The sequence below is a fragment of the Rhineura floridana genome, chromosome 2 (genome assembly GCF_030035675.1).
Source record: "Rhineura floridana isolate rRhiFlo1 chromosome 2, rRhiFlo1.hap2, whole genome shotgun sequence".
NCBI lineage: Eukaryota > Metazoa > Chordata > Lepidosauria > Squamata > Rhineuridae > Rhineura > Rhineura floridana.
Genome location: NC_084481.1, coordinates 42,126,317 through 42,146,408, shown reverse-complemented (window position 1 = coordinate 42,146,408; position 20,092 = coordinate 42,126,317). Strand labels below are relative to the sequence as shown.

Genomic DNA, 20,092 nt, shown 5'->3' with positions numbered 1-20,092 from the left:
CTGGAGCAGATTATAAAGCAGTCAATCTGTAAGCACCTTGAAAGCAATGCAGTGATTACTAGGAGCCAACATGGATTTATGAAGAACAAATCCTGCCAAACTAATCTCATCTCATTTTTTGATTGGGTAACCTCCCTTGTAAACTGTGGGAATGCTGTGGACATAATATATCTCGACTTCAGCAAAGCTTTTCACAAAGTGCCCCATGATATTCTGATTAGCAAGCTAGCTAAATGTGGGCTGGATGGAACAACTATCAGGTGGATTCATAGTTGGCTCCATAATCGTACTCAAAGAGTGATTGTCAATGGTTCCTTCTCAAAGTGAGGAGAAGTAACAAGTGGGGTACCACAGGGCTCAGTCCTGGGCCCAGTGCTCTTCAACATTTTTATTAACAACTTGGATGAGGAGGTACAGAGCATGCTTATCAAATTTGCAGATGACACAAAATTTGGAGGCATAGCTAATACCATGGAAGACAGAAACAAAATTCAAAGGGAGCTTGATAGGCTGGAGCATTGGGCTGAAAACAACAGAATGAAATTCAACAGGGATAAATGCAAAGTTCTACACTTAGGAAAAAGAAACCAAATGCACAGTTATAAGATGGGGGATACTTGGCTCAGCAATACAACATGTGAGAAGGATCTTGGAATTGTCATTGATCACAAGCTGAATATGAGCCAACAGTGTGATATGGCTGCAAAAAAGGCAAATGCTATATTAGGCTGCATTAACAGAAGTATAGTTTCCAAATTGCGTGAAGTACTAGGTCCTCTATTCAGCACTGGTTAGGCCTCATCTTAAATACTGCATCCAGTTCTGGTCTCCACACTTCAAGAAGAATGCAGGCAAACTGGAACAGATTCGGAGGAGGGCAGCAAGGATGATCAGGGGACTGCAAACAAAGCCCTATGAGGAGAGACTGACAGAACTGGGCATGTTTAGCCTGGAGAAGACTGAGGGGAGATATGATAGCACTCTTCAAGTACATGAAAGGTTGTCACATAGAGGAGGGCCACAATCTCTTCTCGATCATCCCAGAGTGCAGGACACGGAATAATGGGCTCAAGTTGCAGGAAGCCAGATTTCGACAGGACATCAGGAAAAACTTCCTAACTGTTAGAGCCATGCGACAATGGAACCAATTACCTGGAGAGGTAGTGGGCTCTCCAACACAGGAGGCATTCAAGAGGCAGCTGGACAGCCATCTGTCAGGAATGCTTTAATTTGGATTCCTGCATTGAGCAGGGGGTTGGACTTGATGGCCTTATAGGCCCCTTCCAACTCTACTATTCTATGATTCTATGAAGCTACACCCCTATCTGGACAGGGATAACCTGGCTTCAGTTGTCCATGCTCTGGTAACCTCCAAGTTAGATTACTGCGATGCGCTCTATGTGGGGCTGCCTTTGAAGACGGTTTGGAAGCTGCAGCTTGTACAAACTGCAGTGGCCAGATTGGTAACAGGGACCAGATGGTTCGAACATATAAAACCGATTCTGGCCCGCTTGCATTGGCTGCCTGTATGTTTCCGAGCTTGATTCAAGGTGCTGGTTTTAATCTATAAAGCCTTACACAGTTTAGGACCACAATACCTGATGGAATGCCTCTCCCAACACAAACCCACCCATACACTATGCTCAACATCCAAGGCCCTATTCCAGGTGCCTACTCGGAGGGAAGCTGGGAGTCTGTCAACAAGGGAGAGGGCCTTCTCAGTGGTGGCCCCCAAATTATGGAATGATCTCCCTGAGGAGGTGTGCCTGGTGCCAACACTGTTTTTTTTTGGCGCCAGGTCAATACTTTCCTCTTCTCCCAGGCATTTTAGCATGTGTTTTTAAATTGCTTTTTTAAAAAATGTGTTTTTAAATTTGTATATTTGTTTTTAATGTTTTTAATTGTAAACTGCCCAGAGAGCTTCAGCTATGGGGCGGTATACAAATGCAATAAATAAATAAATAAATAAATTAGAAAGATCTTCCTTCTAAGAAAGTCTGAAAACCCATGTACTCTTAGAAGTTCCACTGAACTCAAAGAGCCTTACTACTTAGTACACATTCATTGAGTGTCACATATGCTAGAAGAACGCAACACACACACTGTTGTCAATGATTTGCCTCCCTTGACTGTAAAAGATCAGGGTTGCCATCCAGAAACCACAGATACACACCACATCAGTTGGCTGCTCCCTGTTGTTGGGATCTGTGGATGGCAGCCGGCCACAGAATTGGCATTCCATGTGCTAATTATGAATTCATTTTCTGAGCGTGGATCCTTCTTTAGCTAAAATGAAGCATCCGACGCAAGAGGAAAGTACCAGCAGACTCCAGGGAAAGCCCCAAGGTTTGCAGAAGTAGATATTTTTAAATGGGAAGAAAATGCGTAAGGCAGTGGAAGCTGGTACATTAGGGCAAGTGGGAGGCTGCCCCACCAAACTCCGTCTGCCCTCAACCAGCCCCCACCAGCCTGCCTTCTTACTTACACCCAGTCCAGGGGGTGGCACTCTGTCAGCTTTCTCCTCCTTAGTCTCAGGGTTCCATTGTAGAACTCAGTAGGGAGGAGGATGCGGACAAAACCATCATTGGCTCTGGCTCCATCCACTGTTCTGCTCCCTGCTTTCTGCCCCCACCCCCTCCCCGGAAAGTTCAGGGGCCAGGGAATGCTGCCGGACTGTTGGAGTAGGCAAGAGAACAGAAAACTGGGTGGCAGTGAGATGCAATGGAGTATCCTAGAAGGCGTAGCTGGTTGGCTGGCTGGCACTCTGAACAGGACTAGTTTACTTTACTGAACAGGACTACTCTGAACAGGGCATTTTGTTGAAGGTCCCACTTGTATAAATACATTTCTTAGGCACCTCACACTTTTATTTCAGCTTGGGCTCTTCCTAGGACTTGACAACCTTCATTATTCCTGCCCCCCCCCATACCAGAAAGCAATTGCTGTGGCAGTTTCTGCTATGAAAAAAGGTGGAGGAAGCTATTTGAAAAATGCAGCGCTGCTCCTGTGTCACACCTTTTTAAGGATGTGCAGTACATAAGGTCAGTGCCTCTTTGCAATAGCTACATGGAGCGTCTGTTTTCCATAATGGGCAATAATATTTGGACAAAGGAATGAAAAAAGCCTTGATGTTTATGTAGGAAAGGCAGAGCAGCAGTGCAAATAAATATTCATTTTGTATCTATTTTGACATTTCTATTCTGCAGCATGGTGCAACTGTGCCCATATCCTGGCAACAGTACATTAAATTCTGACATGTATTTTATTATCTTACATGGGTGACATAAACCAGAAAATGGGGAGGGGGAATATATATTGAATTTCAAATGTAAAACTGTGTAACCTGTCATCTGTTTAGATGGAAGTCATGAACCATATTTCCTTTGCTCACGTAGACGAAGATGGCATAGTGCAGATGAGTGTTGAAATCAAGGAGGTGGGAGGGAGGAGGGTAGAAAGGAAGAGAGGATTGCCAGGAACACCATCCCCTTGAATTAATCTCTGATGTGAATCTGTGTTGAACAACTTACAGGGGCTTTAAAGCTCCGCATACACACCAGGGTCCCAATCCAGATCGGGCCCTCTGTACAGTAGGGCCCCGCTTTCTGGCATTCCGCTGATGTAGCAGCTTTCAATTAGGGGAAATTCCCCATTTTAAAGCTGATTTTGCGGTTTTTCGGCATTTTGCTGCATTTTCGCATCATTTTTGCGCGACGCGACCCATTATAGTCAATGGGTTCCGCTTTATAGCGATTTCTGCTTTACGGCGGGGGGCTGGTCCCTAACCCGCCATATAAGCGGGGCCCTACTGTACCTGCAATTTACTTTAAGAAAGCCATCACAAAATTGAGAGAATAAATGGCATATTTATACAAGGTTTAGTCCTAAATTCTAGGATTTTGAGTGCCACTTCTCTCTATTCACATTCTCCATCTGTATTGTGTCCTTCTAAGGCAGCAGTCCTAAACACACTCATCTGGCTTTGCTGAGAGGAGGCACTTGGGGTGGGTAATATGTAAAGTGGCTTTCTATGTATATTAACAGAACAATCAATACAGCTTCAGTTTATTGTGTTCTTATGTGCACAAATTACCTCTGAAATCAACTAGTTTGGGGCCAGTGGTTGTGTGTATGTGTGTCTGCATTTCTGATGCTCTCACAGTTTCCGATGAACAGGACATCGGACTCATTTGCTACCGGCAGAACTTCCCATTTCTGCACACTTACCCTACATTGAGGAATATTTAGTTTATTTATTTACTTATTATGTTTATATCCCACCTTCCCTTGAAGGAGCTCAAGGTAGCGTACATGGTTCTCCCTCTCCGTGTTATCCTCACAGCAACCTTGTGAGGTAGGTTAGGCTAAAAGACTATGACTGGCCCAAGATAGTAGCTGAGAGGGGATTTGAACCCTGGCCTCCCAGGCCCTAATCTAGCCCTCTAACCACTACACTGCACTGGCTCTTTGTGATGACCATGCTGAGCAGATGAAGCTACCAATTCAATAAAAACAAGAAACATCTGTCATGGAGCCAAACATAAGAGCCATCTGGAGCAAGACAGTCCATTGGCCATGAAGGCTGCAAACGTGTGCACTGGATTCCAGCCTAAAGCTACCAGCTTGCCTTCTTTGTAAATTAGTTCAAGCCTTGGCATTATACATTATGCCACTGAATTAAGATACTTTTGCCGGTTTCTTCATAACAGTGTTCATTATAGAAAGTCCATGTTACATAGACACATGAAAAAATCTGCAGAAATACTATATTTCAACCACAAGAGGGAGCTTGAGACTCACAGATTTGACCCCAACCAGAATTTGCTTGGGAGGAAGAAGGGGTTAACATTTGTTTTTGAAATGAAAGAAAATCTGAACGTTTCAATTCCTTTTTTATACAATGCAATAAATTGGGTGCTTACGTGTTTTCAATGTATATTCTCAAGCATTTCAGGAAGAGCAACTAAGAACTCCTGTCCTGTACTCATATGTCAGTGGGCCTTACTTCTGGATAGACCCACCTAGAATTGCACAGTACACAACAGTTTTGCTAATGTGGCTTTAGGGCTTGTGAAATTACTGCATTTAGCCTTGGATCTGCAGTCAATTGGTACTGTATTTTGTTAGAAAGAAAGAAAGAAAGAAAGAAAGAAAGAAAGAAAGAAAGAAAGAAAGAAAGCACTTTTAATAGAAAGTAAGAGTATTTCTGAGTAAATCTGGATGGACATGCAAGCAACCTCAGATGAGAAGAGAGAAGTACCGGTTCATTGACTTAGCCAACAACTATTTCCCCGTCTTCAACAAATGCTGCTTTCAGATCACAGTATACAACCATGTTTCTCTGACTGTGTCATTTGGAGCTTACCCATTTATTCAAAAAGCAATAGGGACTGGGAAGTGAGAAGGTTCTGGCTGATGACTTGATGAAGAAATAGCTGTCTGTGGGTTGAGGGCAGGACTCAAGATGGGGTAGAGTGACTTTCTGCATGCTAAATTGCTGGAGACCAGGTATGAGCAATAGGTGATGAGATAAATCCTTGGTGCACAGCACTTAGGCCCTTTCTTAAGTACCTGGAACAGACGGAAGTCCTAGGCTCATTGACCTGGTGATTTGAACAATCAAAGGTTCTGATTCAGTGCTTTAGCAAGCTGCTTAGGTGGAACCAAAGTCATGTTCATTGACATTTAAGATGTCAGTTATATATAAATCAAAATGTTTTGCAGAATTATGCTTCTTGGAGTCTGGAAGCAGATCAGAAATTGCCAGCTCAAAAGACGCTATCCCCATTGACTGGGCTGATTTATCCCCATTGTTTGGGCTGAGGCAGAGCAATAACATGTAGTGCCATTTAAGATATGAGTTTGGATCTGCAGATAAGCAAATGTACAGAAGTTCTTGGAAGAAAAGGTTTATGTCCCCTCCTCCTCACTGCACAATGTGGGATAGGGCAGGAGGAGGGGATGGAAGACTTTCCTTCTGTGAACTATCTTAAGAGCCATATTTTTAGGATCTAAGCCAAGCGCTTACATTGGTATTGCTTTTTTTCACCTTGCTGGTATAACTCAATGAGGCGACCAGCAAAAACAGCCAGTGTTCCAATGATGCAAACAAACATGAAGATGCCAAGGAGAAGGTGATCAACCACCATTGCAACAAATTTCCATTCTTCGGCAGCCTGAGGATGAGGGGAAAAATAGAGAGAGGAGGCAATTAGAATGATATAGGGCCTAGTCACCGGTTGTATTAGTGGGTTGGCACTTTTGGACAATTAGGCATCCCTCTCTCGCATGAGCAAATATTGACATGCCATGGATTGCAGTCTAAAAGAATCCATTGCATCACTGTGAAAAAGACAGAAGTAGCCAATTTTTTTGAAACCTGTGCCACAAGTTATGTATAATATATTTGATAGTGCCATTCTAGTACACAGTATATGCAACCCCCTGAAGCTTGATGTAGATTTGCTAGGGTGCAGCGTGGTATAGAACAGGGGTGGGCAGAAAGTCAATTGTAATCTACTGATAGATCTCTTGGTGATCTGCAGTAGATCAGCAAGGGTTTCTGACTCCCAATTGTTTAACAACAATGATGACTTTCCCCCACCTATATTAGGCTGCTGAAAAGAAGAAAGCTAACCAGGAGTGGACATCTATGTGTGAAAAGACAGAAAAAGTTTATTTCAGTTTTGGTACTGAAAACAAATTATTGAGCTCAGAATGTGCTGAAAATGCACCATGTTATTTCATTCTATCTGTCTTTTAGACCTGGCTCTGGTTGGTAGATCTTGTGATTCTAGTTTTAGAAAACTCTATGAAGTAGCTCTGGCAAGCCTAAAGTGTGTCTACCTTTGATGTAGAAGAGGGAAGCACAGGCAGAAATGCTGGGCTGAGTCTTTGTTGTGTCTTTGTCATAGTGAGGTCCATTTCCCCCTCTCCCCACACTGCATGGGTCACATGCCTCAGGTTGGTCACCCATATCCTACCTAAAATCACAGATTTAAAGGCACAGCCAGCACTAGCTATCCGTTTAAGGAGCCTGCAATGTACATCTGATCTGCACTGTGAATTTTCCATGCATAATTTAGAAATGCCACCATAAGTAGTTGATTCAATGTGTTCTTACTACGAACCATATTTCTGTATTTCAAAAGGTGCACAAAGTAAAACTTGGCCATGCCCAAGGGTGGTGTGGTGGGGGCAGGCAGGAGGTGGAGACTATTATGGATCATGAAATTATGACGTAGAGAAAGGATGATTGGGGTGGAGAAAGTTGGCGGACGGAAATCCCCACCACACCCCAGTCTCTTCATACTCAGGATCAGCTAATGAAATTAACAGTATACTCAGGATCAGCCAATGAAATTGACTGACAGTAAATTCAAGGCAGGCCAACAAAAATATTCCTTCATGTGATGCATAACTGAGTTTGTAAAAGCCACTGATACAGGATGGAGTCACAGAGACTAGTTTAGATGATTTAAAAGGGGGATTAGACAGCTTCAGGGAAGAAAAACCTATCAACAGCTATTGGAAATGATGTCTAAATGGAATATCCACATTCAGAAGCAATGTGTCTCTGAATACCAGTTTTTCTTTTGGTGGCAGCGGGGGGGGGGGAGATGGCAGGGAAGGTTTGCCACTGTAGGAAACAGGATGATGGAATACATAGAGCTTTGATCTGACCCAGCAGTGCTCTTTTTGCATCTCATAATAACTCAAGTACAGAGCTTGGAAAAGTTACTTTTTTGAACTGGCTGGGGCTGATGGGAGTTGTAGTTTAAAAAAGTAACTTTTCCAAGCTCTGCTCAAGTACATACTGATTCACACATGCATGCTCATTGCTTGATGACTCAAGATGTGTGTACTGTCTCCACTGAACAGTATTGTGTTTGAACCTATATAATATGAAAAAAGTTCAGTCTCCGATGACACATGCAAGCCATCACAGTCAACAACAGTAGGTCATATAGAAGTGAACCTGCCCAAGATGTTATTCTGATGTGCGGACATTGTGGAAAAGAGGCAGTCAAAGTGCAAAAGTAAACCAGACATAGTGGACAACATATACACTATAGAAGTGGCGCTTCTGGTGAATTCATGTGGTATTCATTTTGTTCTTTATGAAACACATGTTGGAATATGTGGTTCAACTCCAACTTGTGGGTTGAGGCTGCATGGGGTTAAAAAGGGTAGCTAGAGAGACCTCCTGATTGCTAGGCTAATACCTATCCTTTGATCTCCTGCTGTCTCTCCCTTCCTGCTAGACTGATATGCATAGGATGTTGACCCCATCTCCTTCCTCCTTCCTTCTTCTTCTTTCTCTTGAGAGCAGACATTTTCTCTTTCTCTCTCCCTCTCCTCCAAGCATGAGGGCAAACACTAGGCTTAGTGTTTGCATCTCCAACTTGTTGCTGTGTGTGTGTGCTAAATTTAGTTTAAAGCAGCACAGCAGCAGAGTAACAACGGATGTTGAAATGCAAGTGTGCCAGCATGTGTGTGAGTTTGTCTAAGAAAGCAGGCTTTTACCCTGCATCAGCATCACTGAGACTGGAGACTTAGTAAACTAAGAAAAGCTACTTTATTTATAGAAATGCATAGTAGATAGAAAAGCATACCTAGTTCTAAGTTGGAGGTGCAACGCCCAGGCGTGGGAGTTGACCTCATGGCTAGGAGAGAGAGAGCAGAGACAAAAGGTGTCTCCTCTCTCCTGGACAGTTGGAGAAGAAAGAAGTGGAAAGGGCAGAAGGAGGAGGGGCAGGTAAGCTTCCCTAGCGACAGAAGGAAGTCAGTCAGATCATCACAGGTATAGGTAAACAAGCCTGTCCATCTGGAGGACCCTAGCTCTATCTCCCTTCTGGAGCTTAAACAAAAGAACAAAACAGGAGTTGCTCTTGCCCCACTTCCAACACAACTTAGCTAGTTAACTAGATGTAGAACTCTTTCCTATCAAGTATGTACTTCCAGAATAAAGTAGTTATTTCTTATTTTAAAGCTTAAAGTCTCTGTCTGACTAATTTGCAGGGAAGGTGTAATCTTTAGCAAAGATTCAAACTCATAAAGGACTCACTCAGTCTCTCCATTCCCAAATTTGCCACTCTGTGACAACACATTTGTTATGACAGCTGCAAACCAACCACCATTGGGATTTTTCTGGAAGACCAGAAGAGGTTCTCAATATCCATTTCTCTCCACTCCCTCCATATTTAAAGGCCCCTCCCTCCGTCCTCAACCACTCAATGGTTGTGGGGCTTGGGTTAGCATGAGCCTTGGTTTACGCACGGTTATATTCATGTGGGCGTCCAGCAGAGGAGTGGCAAGGGGGCAGCCCTCAGATTCTCAGCTTTCAGTTTAAAAATAGTGTTAAGTTCCTAGCATTTGTAGAACCTGAGGTGTGAGTCAAAATGCATGGGTTCTATTCTTCTCACCTTTTTAGTGAGAAATTAGCCTCCCCACCCCCTTTCAGTGTTTTACTCCTTCCCCACCCCCGTGGAAAAATTCCTGCGGACATTGGTGCTTGTATTTTCAACTGGTTTAGTCCTGAACTATTTTGCTGAGTAATTTTGTTAGGCTTTTGGCCACAAGAGGGAGCCAAATGCTGCACCACAGCATTTGACCAGAGCTAAGCTGAGTTGAAAAGGAGAAGGAGAAGAAGCTGGCAAACAACAGAAGTGTCTCTCTGGACATTTTAAGACCAACTGGTTTGTTGTGGAATCAATTTTTGTGCCACAAGTTATCTTGCTGGTTTTGCTACAACAGATTATAATGCAGCTCTCTTTCTGGAATTTGATATGGAGAAAGATTTCCCCTGTTCCAAGGTTGAATATTAACAGAAGATGCATATCAACAATCATGATTCTGGAGTCGGATGCCTCCGCTTCAGGGGATAAGGGGGGCGGCCCCAGAAGTGCTTCTGCCCAACGAGCCTGGGTGCTAGTGGCCTGTGAAAATAATGTTGCCATCCTCAAACTCAGAAGGGCTCCACCACAGAGGCCCCAGTAAGGACAGAATCTCCCCTGCTCTGTCAGAGTAGAAGGCTGATGGTGTGGGCCCTATAACTGAAAAGGGACCTTCTTCCAGTGAGGGTGAGGCTAGCAAGAGGGCTGCAGCTGCTGTTGCTATTTAGGGGTCAGTCTCAGTTTGGAGGATCTTATACCCCTTACTTTTTTGGGAGCCGCGTCCCAATAGGGTCCCTATGTCTCCAGCATCCTAAGAGCCAAACAGCATAAAAAGAAAGTGTGTTAGTCACTGAGAAGAATCTTCTAACATGCATCCTTGTCCGTTCCTGCTGATTGGAGCCAATCAAAGTGAAAGGAAGCAAGTCATCTATTGAGAAGATTCTTCTCAGTGGCTAAAACACTCCCCTTTCATACTGATTGGCCCCAAGAGATATCTGTTGTTGTGGGAGAAGACACATGGGGGAAGGACTGAGGAGTGTGAAGATGACGACGGAGAGCAAGCAAGCAAGGGGTGTGACTGTGAGGGGGCATGGCATGACTACCATGAAGGGACCCTGCACTTCTGAATTTGCCACTACACTACTGTTACATAAAACGTGATAGGCAGTCTATATGTTTCTCTGCAGCTGCCTGTAGTAAAGCAGCAACAGCTTATACAGGGTTCAAGAACTATATTTATGGGTTAAATGGGGGTCTGGAACATTGGTGAGGATAAAGCAGCTTGGGGGAAAATATTAGAGGAAGAGTAGCTGGCATAGATCCTTGAGTATGGTCTGAAGGTACATGAAAGCTGTGCAGGCCTGGGGCTGGCCAGTCCCTGGATGGGACTGGACAGGTGACTATCTGAAAAGCACATGTATATCACCTTGGATTCTGTGTCTGAAAAAAGGTGGGATATAAAGAAAATAAATAAATGAGAATGGTTAAAACGGTCCCCTCCTTCTTATCTTTTCTTGATGATTAAAGAGCTCCCTATCCATTCCCCCAGAATGCTTCTCAACAAAGATGTATCACCAAGGCTTCCTTATGTACAGGCGTAGTGTAATGTGTAGCTTGTCCCTGTTTGAGATGTTTATATTGAAAGCTACCAACTGATGTACAAATAAGTGGGGATGGGTCGTGGGCGGGAAGGGTGTCCATTCAGCAAATAAGACATGCTTGGGTTTTTTTCCTTCAGAAGGGTGAGAAAAAAATATACAGATGTCATATCCATCTAATAGTTATTAACAATAATGAATCCATAGAAGGTAAATGTGTTTCATTGACAGTTTGGAGGTACCAATGCAAAGGACCATAAGAAGCCGCCTTATACCAAGCCAGAGCCAGGCCAATGGTCCATTTAGCTCAATATTGTCTACACTGACTGGCAGTGCCTCTCCAGGGTTTCAGGCAGGGAATCTTTTCCAGCCCTATCTGAAGTTGCTGGCGATTGAACCTGGGACCTTCTGCATGCAAAGCTGATGGTCTACCTCAGAGCTGCAGCCCTTCCCTTGACAATGCATGCGCTTGTCAACTCTTCTTGCAGATTCTTGGTAGGATTAGGCCCACTTCAGATGCTCACCAGCCTCTCCCTCCCCCACATGACAATCTGTAGTTTCACCAACAGGGTCATGACCCAGCAGAGATCACGGGAAGCCAGCACACAGCCAGATATTTCGTAGTGAAGAAACCTGAGTGGGCAGGGTCTATTGTAGTCAGCCAGAACGTAAAGGCAGGAGGCCTAACGCTGTTAAAGTTACGCAGTTATATTCCTTTGTAGTGGGCAACTGGGTCCTAATACCACATTTCCCCTTATATCTCCAGAAGTAAAACAGCCAGAGAATTCTTTGTTTTTAAAAAGAAAGCTGAGCATTGAAGGAGAGGCCGGAATATTCCAGGCCTCCATATATGGAACGGTGACTCCATGTGCGACTTATACACACAGCCCTTGTGATTGTGGCAGATCAAACCTAGTAGGGGGCCTTTCTAGAGGACAGCCCTCTATTTTAAGGTGGCCTCTGTTTGAAGAGCTGTCCAATCCAAGCTTGGTTTAAAGTTAAAAACACACACACACGAACAGCAGAGCCCTTGAAGACACTCGCCAGCAATGAGCACCTTGGCAGCAGACTGAGCGTGCACACAAAGATCACATGGTCACAATTTCCCCCTCTATGGTGAAATGTATTCTCTTTCTATTTAAATTATCATTATTTCTAAATGTGCACTTAAATCCGCATATGCAAATTTTAGCATATGAAGTGCTTGCCACAGCAACCGTACACATTCCCCACAGGCAACTATATATGCCTATTGAGCATGTGAAGTAGGCCACAGAAGGGGTATTTGCAAGTCAAAGAATGATCTGGGTTATTTCAGAGGGGAAGAGTTAAATTATCTGTGTTGATATTGACAGGGGTTTTCCAATCTGCTTTGAGGGTGTTTTCCTTTTTAAAAAAGCAGTGCAATGGTGCAAATTAATTATATTCACAGGTAGTGCTTTGTGTACTCGTTTTAGAATTAGGATTTCATATTTAAACCTGATTTTTTCTTGTAACCACTTTCCTTACCCACATGTTCTTTCCTCCTCTCTGATTTCTGTATGTGGAAGCACTTCCTAGTTCACATTTTAGGAAAAGACTTATATGCCATTGATAACCATTAGTTATTGTTCTTTAACAGCTGCAATAGTGGTGTTATAGCAGAGATAGGAAACCTGTGGCCCTCCAGATGTTGTGATGTTACAGCTCACATTATCCCTAACCAATGGCCAAGCTGGCAGGGGCTGATGAGAGTTGTAGTTCAACAACATCTGGAGGACCACAGGTTCCCTACTCCTAAAATAGAAGGACAGATTAGTATTGTTCCCAAATGAAAGTGGATAATTTTAAAACTGAAGATGATTCACATCATGAAAAGGTTCTTACATTGTTGGATTCTTGGTCTGACTTCATTGTTTCAGCAATGTATTTGATGCCCTCAATAGCACTTTTCACATCTGGATTTTTGATGAGTGATGACTGGAAATTCACAGCAGCTGGACTTTGTTTTCCAGAGATTTCAGAAATATCAATTTCTTCAGTAAAAATCCTTTTCTCTTGCTTATTTCTGGAAGGCCGTTTCATTGTTGAAAAGAACATAACGTTTGGAATTGTGTCAATAAAAATCTGAAAAATTAATATTGATTTTATTTTAAAAAATTAGAATGACAACAGGGTGAAAATATGCCATTACTACTGATTTCAGAATAAAATGTTTCCTATTTGAGCTTTGGGCAGTCTTGCACTGCTGATATCTGGGAGTCAAGGAATGAAGCTTAATCGGTTGAATTGTCTCACCCTTTTCTGAGAGCTCCCCAGGAATACCAGACTCAAAAGCTTGCCTTTGCCTATAGCTACAGTCCTCTTTCACCTGTGGTCTGTCCCTGTGTTCTGATTCTTCATGAACTGAACTACTTTCAGTGAACTCCTGTGCTTGGCTTTGATGCTGGATTAGGTATCTCAGTTTTAGATTCCACCCAAAAAACAAACGGGTCCATTCTACAAGTTTAGAGAAGGGCAGAGAGAAAATAAATACTTTCGGATGTGTTTGCTAACTCCTCCTTGAGAGTCACTCCTTCTAGTCATATTCCTGACCTTTGGATTTTCCTTTCTGTTGGGACAATCAAGGAAAGACTTTTTAACTAGCTGCTATATAAAGGACAATTGGAAACTAATTGTGGAAAGCAATTGGATTTTTTTTTTCTTTTACTGGTTGCTGGCTTGATTTTTGTTCTGTCATGAAACCCTGAAAAGGCCTTATGCTGAGCTGCACATATTGGGAAAATCAGAAATTAGGCCTGAGTTGCAGCCTAGGTGGCCAACCAGCCAGCTAGCTAATTGTCATGTACACAGCCATATTTCTATTCCTCTAAGGTGGTTTTCATCCTTTGCCATCAAGAAAAAAAAAGAAAAAATAGCCACCATGATTGTGCATATAGTGAGTGCTTGAAAAGAGTAAAGAGTAACTTAGGCTAGCCATTTTTGCAGACCACCTCATCTCTTTATTGTGCCCTTTTGCAATAATCAACCAGTTCTGCTCTACTCATTATAATAACTGCAGAATAAACAAACTTACTTCTTATAGCAGGCAAACAAACATGCTTTTTTATTGCTGTCTGGGTAGAGAACACAACTGAAAGTGAAAAACAGAGCAAAGGAAAGTCCAAAAAGTGGAGACTAACCCATATTACAAAATTCTAATATTTAACTCTTCAAGGGTCATGTTACTATACAGGCTGACTTTTTTAAGGGTCACTTAAGTAATTACAGAATTATTGTGATCATGAAAAATGTACCCTCAGTCAGGGAAAATCTTGAATGAGGAAATTTGGGGGGGGCTCTTCCAGATGAGGCTTTTGTTGTGCAATCTCCCTGCCTTATTCACTGAACTTTGTTGAGGGCCATATTCTTAAATTGCTTATGTTCTTAAAACAGGCTATCATTCTTTAAGTGGAAGTTGTTGTTGTCTGTTACATCACAAATTAAAAAGACAATTTCCACACAAAAAAGGTGGAGGGGGTTGAAGCACAGCTCTTTGGTGGGTAGTGCCCCCCTCCCCCTACAGGGCTGCTCAAAGCATAGGTTTCTCTCTGCTTCTGATTTTCATGGAACACTTTTCACATTGACTCATCTACTGACTGACTCTTGGACATTTCCAATAAGACCTCTGTATGATGCAGAGGATTCTGGGACACGTTCTAGAATAGAAAACCAGTTCATTTCGGGCCTCACCGTTGCTCTGCATGAATTGCAGGTGTGCCTTTATGGGACACACTTTTTGCCCTCGTGGGCATTATGTATGCCATGGGGCACTGTGGTTATTTCTGGGCCTCTTATGCTTCCGTAGTTTGAATATTGTAGTAGCTCACATGCAATGGCTATTAGTTCATATATGTTATCTACTAATAAAGTACAGTTGTGTCTGAATGACCTACTTGATCTACACAAAAGTGGGCAAGCTGTCTTTCAGGGAAACATGTCTGCCACTACTGATACTTTCACTGAGGATCACCTGATAAGCTTCTAAGAAGCCCCAGGGTTTCACAGGATGTTGGCCTAGAACAAGACCAATGTACAGGAATAGCTTTATTGTGGAAAGAGTTTTCTAAACTGCTGAGAAAATGAAATACAATGCTGTAAACATTTCATTTACAAGATACTTTGCCACCTTTAAAAAGGCTGGCTCTGCAGGCAGTGTGCCTAGTCTGGGGTGTATGTCAGTGCAGACTCAGTGGTGGGGACTGGGGTCACAAATGAATGTGTGGAAGCACTCCCTTCAGGTCCCTTTGGTAAGGAACATGCGATGAAAATTCTGTCTCATGAGCCTTGTAAGGACAGTAAAAACAAGCAAAATCCATGTTCCAGAATCTCTACAATATTTCTGTTCATCCAAATAATGGACAGAATCAGGACTTCCCATTAAGGACAGTGTGGTTCTGCAGAAAAGGCTGAATAATTACATCTTCTGAGGCATGTAAGATTATATGCTGGCTGTAAATTAAGCTACCGCTGAGCTTGCATGAAATAACTCTCCCTCCTTTTCTTCTTTTCAGAGAGGGAAATTGCAAAGAAAATAGCTGTAGTTTCAAGTCTTTTAGAGATATTTCATAAGAACATAAAGAACAACCCTGCTGGCTTCAGACCAAAGATCCATCTAGCCCAGGAGTTTCCAGTGTGGCATCTGAGGGTGCATATGTGCCTACACAGACTTTTCCTGGCACCCACAGGATCCCCTACCCTGTGGTGTTGTGCTTAGTTGTGGCTTATGCATGGTGTGCTCATGACAGTTTCCCCGGTTTGCAAATGTGCCCATGGCAAAAAACATGATGACCCCTGTCTACCCAACATCCTGTTGCCAGCAGTGGCTCACCAGATGCCTCTAGGAAGCCCACAAGCAGCGTGTCAATCAATAGCCTTCTTCTGTTGTTCTCCAGCACCTGGTTTGCAGAGGCTCTGTTTATACAGCCACGAGAGTGGCTGTATACTCTAGCCAGCGTGGATTTTTCACATTCGGCAATGTTAAATTGAAAATACCCCCCATGCCATTCTGATGCTTCCCATAAGCTCATTTCAAAATAAAACCTTACCAAACTTACAGTCCTGAACTCAGAAACGCTTGCTTAACAACCCTGTCAATTTTCATGGCGATACACAAAACAATCAGAGAGAATAGAGAGTTCAAAACCCCAGAGCCCTTTTGGACTTTTTTCTCTGAGAGTTCTCATAATCTGTTGACATTCATTAAAAATCAGCCATATTCACAGAGGACCTGTAATCCTAATACTGACCTTGCCCCATACTCTGACCTTCATCTTCTGCAGTTTAAAAGTTAAAACAATGCCTGGCTGATCTTTAATTAATTTAAGAAATTTTGGCTAGAAGCCAATGATAACGCGGGGCATGCTCAGTAAGAACCAACTGTCAGTGTTCTAAAAGCCTCACAGCTGCTGGGCTTGGCTAATAAGAGGGCCACACACACACCAGACTTGATTTCACGTGAGACAGTCATGGCTTCCCTCAAAGAATCCTGGGAAGTGTAGTTTGTGAGGGGTGCTGAGACTCGTATTCCACTGAGAGAATGGTTTAACAGACAGCCACTCTGATTGAAGGTCTATGAGAGGAACAGGGCATCTCCTAGCAACTCTCAGCACCCTTCACTAACTATACTTCCCAGGATTCTTTGAGAGAAGCCATGATTGGCTTTGAGCTATGGCTTTGAGAGAAGCCATGATAAATTGTTTTAAATTGTTTTAAATTGTGTTTTAAATTGTTTTTAAAAGATGTGTTTTTAAATTTGTATATTTGTTTTTAATGCTTTTAGTTATTGTAAACTGCCCAGAGAGCTTCGGCTATGGGGCTGTATATAAATAAATAAATAAATAAATAAATAAAGATTGTCCAAAGTGTAATGGAGGACTGGTGTGGATGTGGCCAGGGACAGCTTTGTTTTAAATTTGGGTGGGAGGTAGGGTTGCCAGGTTCCTGGCCTGAGATTGATCCTGTATCTTTAGGAGAAGAGAAAGTCAGCCAAGTGCAGGTGTTCTCGCAACATTGTAATGGGAAAAACCACAAGGTGGAATTCTCCCTTCCCCCTGCACAACTTTTAAAGATACAAAAGACCTCTTGGTTGCCAGGCCTGGCCTCCAAGAGGTCTTCTGTATCTTTAAAAGTTGTGCAGGGGGAAGGGAGAATTCCACCTTGTGGTTTTTCCCATTACAGTGTTGCGAGAACACCTGTACTTGGCTGACTTTCTCTTCTACTAAAGATACAGAATCAGTCTCAGGCCATGAACCTGGCAACCCTAGTGGGAGGCTACATGTGCCTTCTGTAGAATAAAAAGATGAGGGAAACGTTGAAAAGCAATGATACTGTTCACAATGTTTTCCTTTTGGAAAGGAAAGGGGCTTCCCTTCTGCACAGTGCCCACCCACCCAATCTCCTCCCCTCCCCCGTTCCTGCCCCTCCCCCAGGTCAGTGTTGGACTACAACCTGGGAGACCAGGGCTCGAATCCCCACACAGCCATGAAGCTCACTGGGTGACCTTGGGCCAGTCAGTGCCTCTTAGCCTCAGAGGAAGGCAATGGTAAAACCACATCTGAATACCATTTACCATGAAAACCCTATTGAAAGGGTTGCCATAAGTCTGGTTGACTTGAAGGCAGTCCATTTCCATTTTCGAACATGATTGCACAGAAATAAACCCCATTGAACTCAAAAAGTATGCAAATGACCAAACCCATCCTCCGTTCTCCTCCCTCCTATCCCCTCCCTCTTGCGCCTTCCGTCCCCCTTCCTTTGCCCCTCCCTCCCCCTCTCCCTCTCCCTCCCCTTCCAATCCCCTCCTTCCCCCTCCTCCCCTTCCCCCTCCTCCCCCTCCCCTTCCTCCTCCCCGTGGTCAGTTTTACCTCTCTTAAGCATGATTGCATGGAAGTAAATACCATTGAACTCTATAAGCGTGCAGATGATCAAACCTGCCCTCCCCTCCCCCTTCCTTTGCCCCCCTCCAATATGCTCCTTCCCCCTCCTCCCCCTCACCCATGGTCAGCTTTACCTATCCTAAGCATGATTGCACGGAAGTAAATCCACTGAACTCAATAAACATGCAAATGATCACATCTGTCCTTCTCCCCTCCCCCTCCTGCCTGCTCCCATCCCAGGCCTCCTCTCTGCCTTTCCACCCCTCCCTCCTTCTCCTCCCTTCCCCATCCCCTGTGGTCAGTTTCACCTATCCTAAGCATGATTGCAGGGGAGTAAATCCCACTGAACCCAGTAAGCATGCAAATGATCAATCCATTCTCAGCAAACTTGCACAGGATCACATTTCTTACCTCCTGGATTAAAAAGCAGGGAAATTCACTAATAGGCAAAAAACCTTGCGGTTTAAGAACATAGCTATAGCCCACAGATATTTCTATAAACTTTAAAAAGCAGGGAAATTGGGCAGCTATAGTGAATGCACCAGGGGAGCAGGACACCTGACCTCCTCTCTGAGATATTGGGCTGCCCTACAAATTGGTCAAAATGCAAACACCATTTGGGTTGGTCTTTCACAGTCCAATCCACTTCCTGTGTAGTTTGGAAGAATTTGGTAACATGTGCCTCTGAGCATATAGTGAGTGGTGGCAACACCTGCAATCAGCCCAAATAATACAAAGAAGAGATGTGCCGTGCTGATCTTGTTTTAGCAGGGAGGAAGCAACATTAATAAGATAGTTAATATAGTTCGTATAGTCACTTTAAATATGTCTGATTTACTTGGCAATTTTAGTGAAGTTTTCTATAGGAAATCATTTTCTTTTGCTTTTGTTTCTATGAATATGTGAAGTACAGCAACACTTTGCAAAATTTACACTACAAAAACTCCGACATAATTGTGGAATAATGGCACTGACCTCTGCAGAATAGTCTCCAGTGGACCTCAGGAGAGTCTCAATTTGCACAAGATAAAACAGTGGGAGGTGAAATATATTCTAGCAAAATTCTAGGTGTGCTCCATGTTTTTAATTGATCATGAACACCTTGCCTTAAATGAAGTGGTTTAAACATAGCAGGCTGAAAACATGCATCCTCTTTTTTCCAACAGCTAGAGTCATTGCTGAAGTAGCAACATATTGTAATCAGTCTGATTTTACATCAAACTGCAGTTTCAGATTCAACTGTTAATGCACCCAAAACAGAAATAGAACATAACCTCCAATTTGACACACAAAAGGTTATCTTCACCATCATATGACATTGACCAATAAAAAGACTTTGAAATTAATGAAAATAAATTTAACCAGATTTCTAGGATGAATAATGAGGGAAATAAAATTTTCTGGTTTAGACTCTCTGTAGAAACATTAGTAACACAGGAAAGAAGCAAAGTAAGAAGAACACCAACAAACATACAAAAATATAATTCTCCATCTTTGGAGATGGCAGGTGTTACCACCACTCACCATATGCTCAGAGGCATATGTTACCAAATTCTTCCAAGCTACACAGGAAGTAGGTTGGACTGTGAAAGACTAACCGAAATGGTGTTTGCATTTTGACCAATTTGTAGGGCAGCCCAATATCTCAGAGAGGAGGTCAGGTGTCCTGCTCCCCTGGTGCATTCACTATAGCTGCCCAATTTCCCTGCTTTTTAAAGTTGGATAGAAATATCTGTGGGCTATAGGTACGTTCTTAAACCGCAAGGTTTTTTGCCTATTAGTGAATTACCTTTATGATTAATAAAATATATCCAATCCACCTCTAAAGCCATCTAAGCCAGTGGTCAGTTCCCACATATTGTGGCAGCAAATTCCACTAGCTGATGATGGGTTTTTTGAAGAAGTACTTTCTGTTGTCTCTTTAGAATTTTCTCCCCATCATTTTCACTGGGTGACACCCCCCACAAATTCTAGTATAGGGGGATGTTTTCTCTCTTATCTTCCCCATATCATGCATAATTTCATTGACATCCAGTAAGCTACTGATAGGGCATCTGTTGCTCTATCCTGAAGAGATCTGTTGGTAGAAAGAGAGAGAAAGGATGTGTTGTTTGTTTCAGTTCCCTCCTTCCTTTGCTTCATGGTAGAGCTGATCAGCTATTCATAGAATCATAGAATAGTAGAGTTGGAAGGGGGCTATAAG

General features: G+C 43.0%; 1 protein-coding gene across 4 annotated transcripts in view; it reads right to left on the bottom strand.

Moving 5' to 3' along the window:
• Nucleotides 1-20,092, bottom strand: part of CHRNA1 (cholinergic receptor nicotinic alpha 1 subunit) — a 48,679-nt gene that overhangs the window by 14,435 nt on the left and 14,152 nt on the right. For 3 of the 4 annotated variants that reach the window (XM_061608432.1, XM_061608428.1, XM_061608431.1), the window contains 2 exons: nucleotides 12,860-13,099; nucleotides 6,029-6,176 (listed from right to left, as the gene is read on the bottom strand). In XM_061608432.1, coding sequence (XP_061464416.1) covers nucleotides 6,029-6,176; nucleotides 12,860-13,099 — 388 coding nt within the window. Of the gene's footprint in view, nucleotides 1-9; nucleotides 5,114-6,028; nucleotides 6,177-12,859; nucleotides 13,100-20,092 lie in introns of those variants that run through there. The other variant, XM_061608429.1, reaches the window with a different exon arrangement.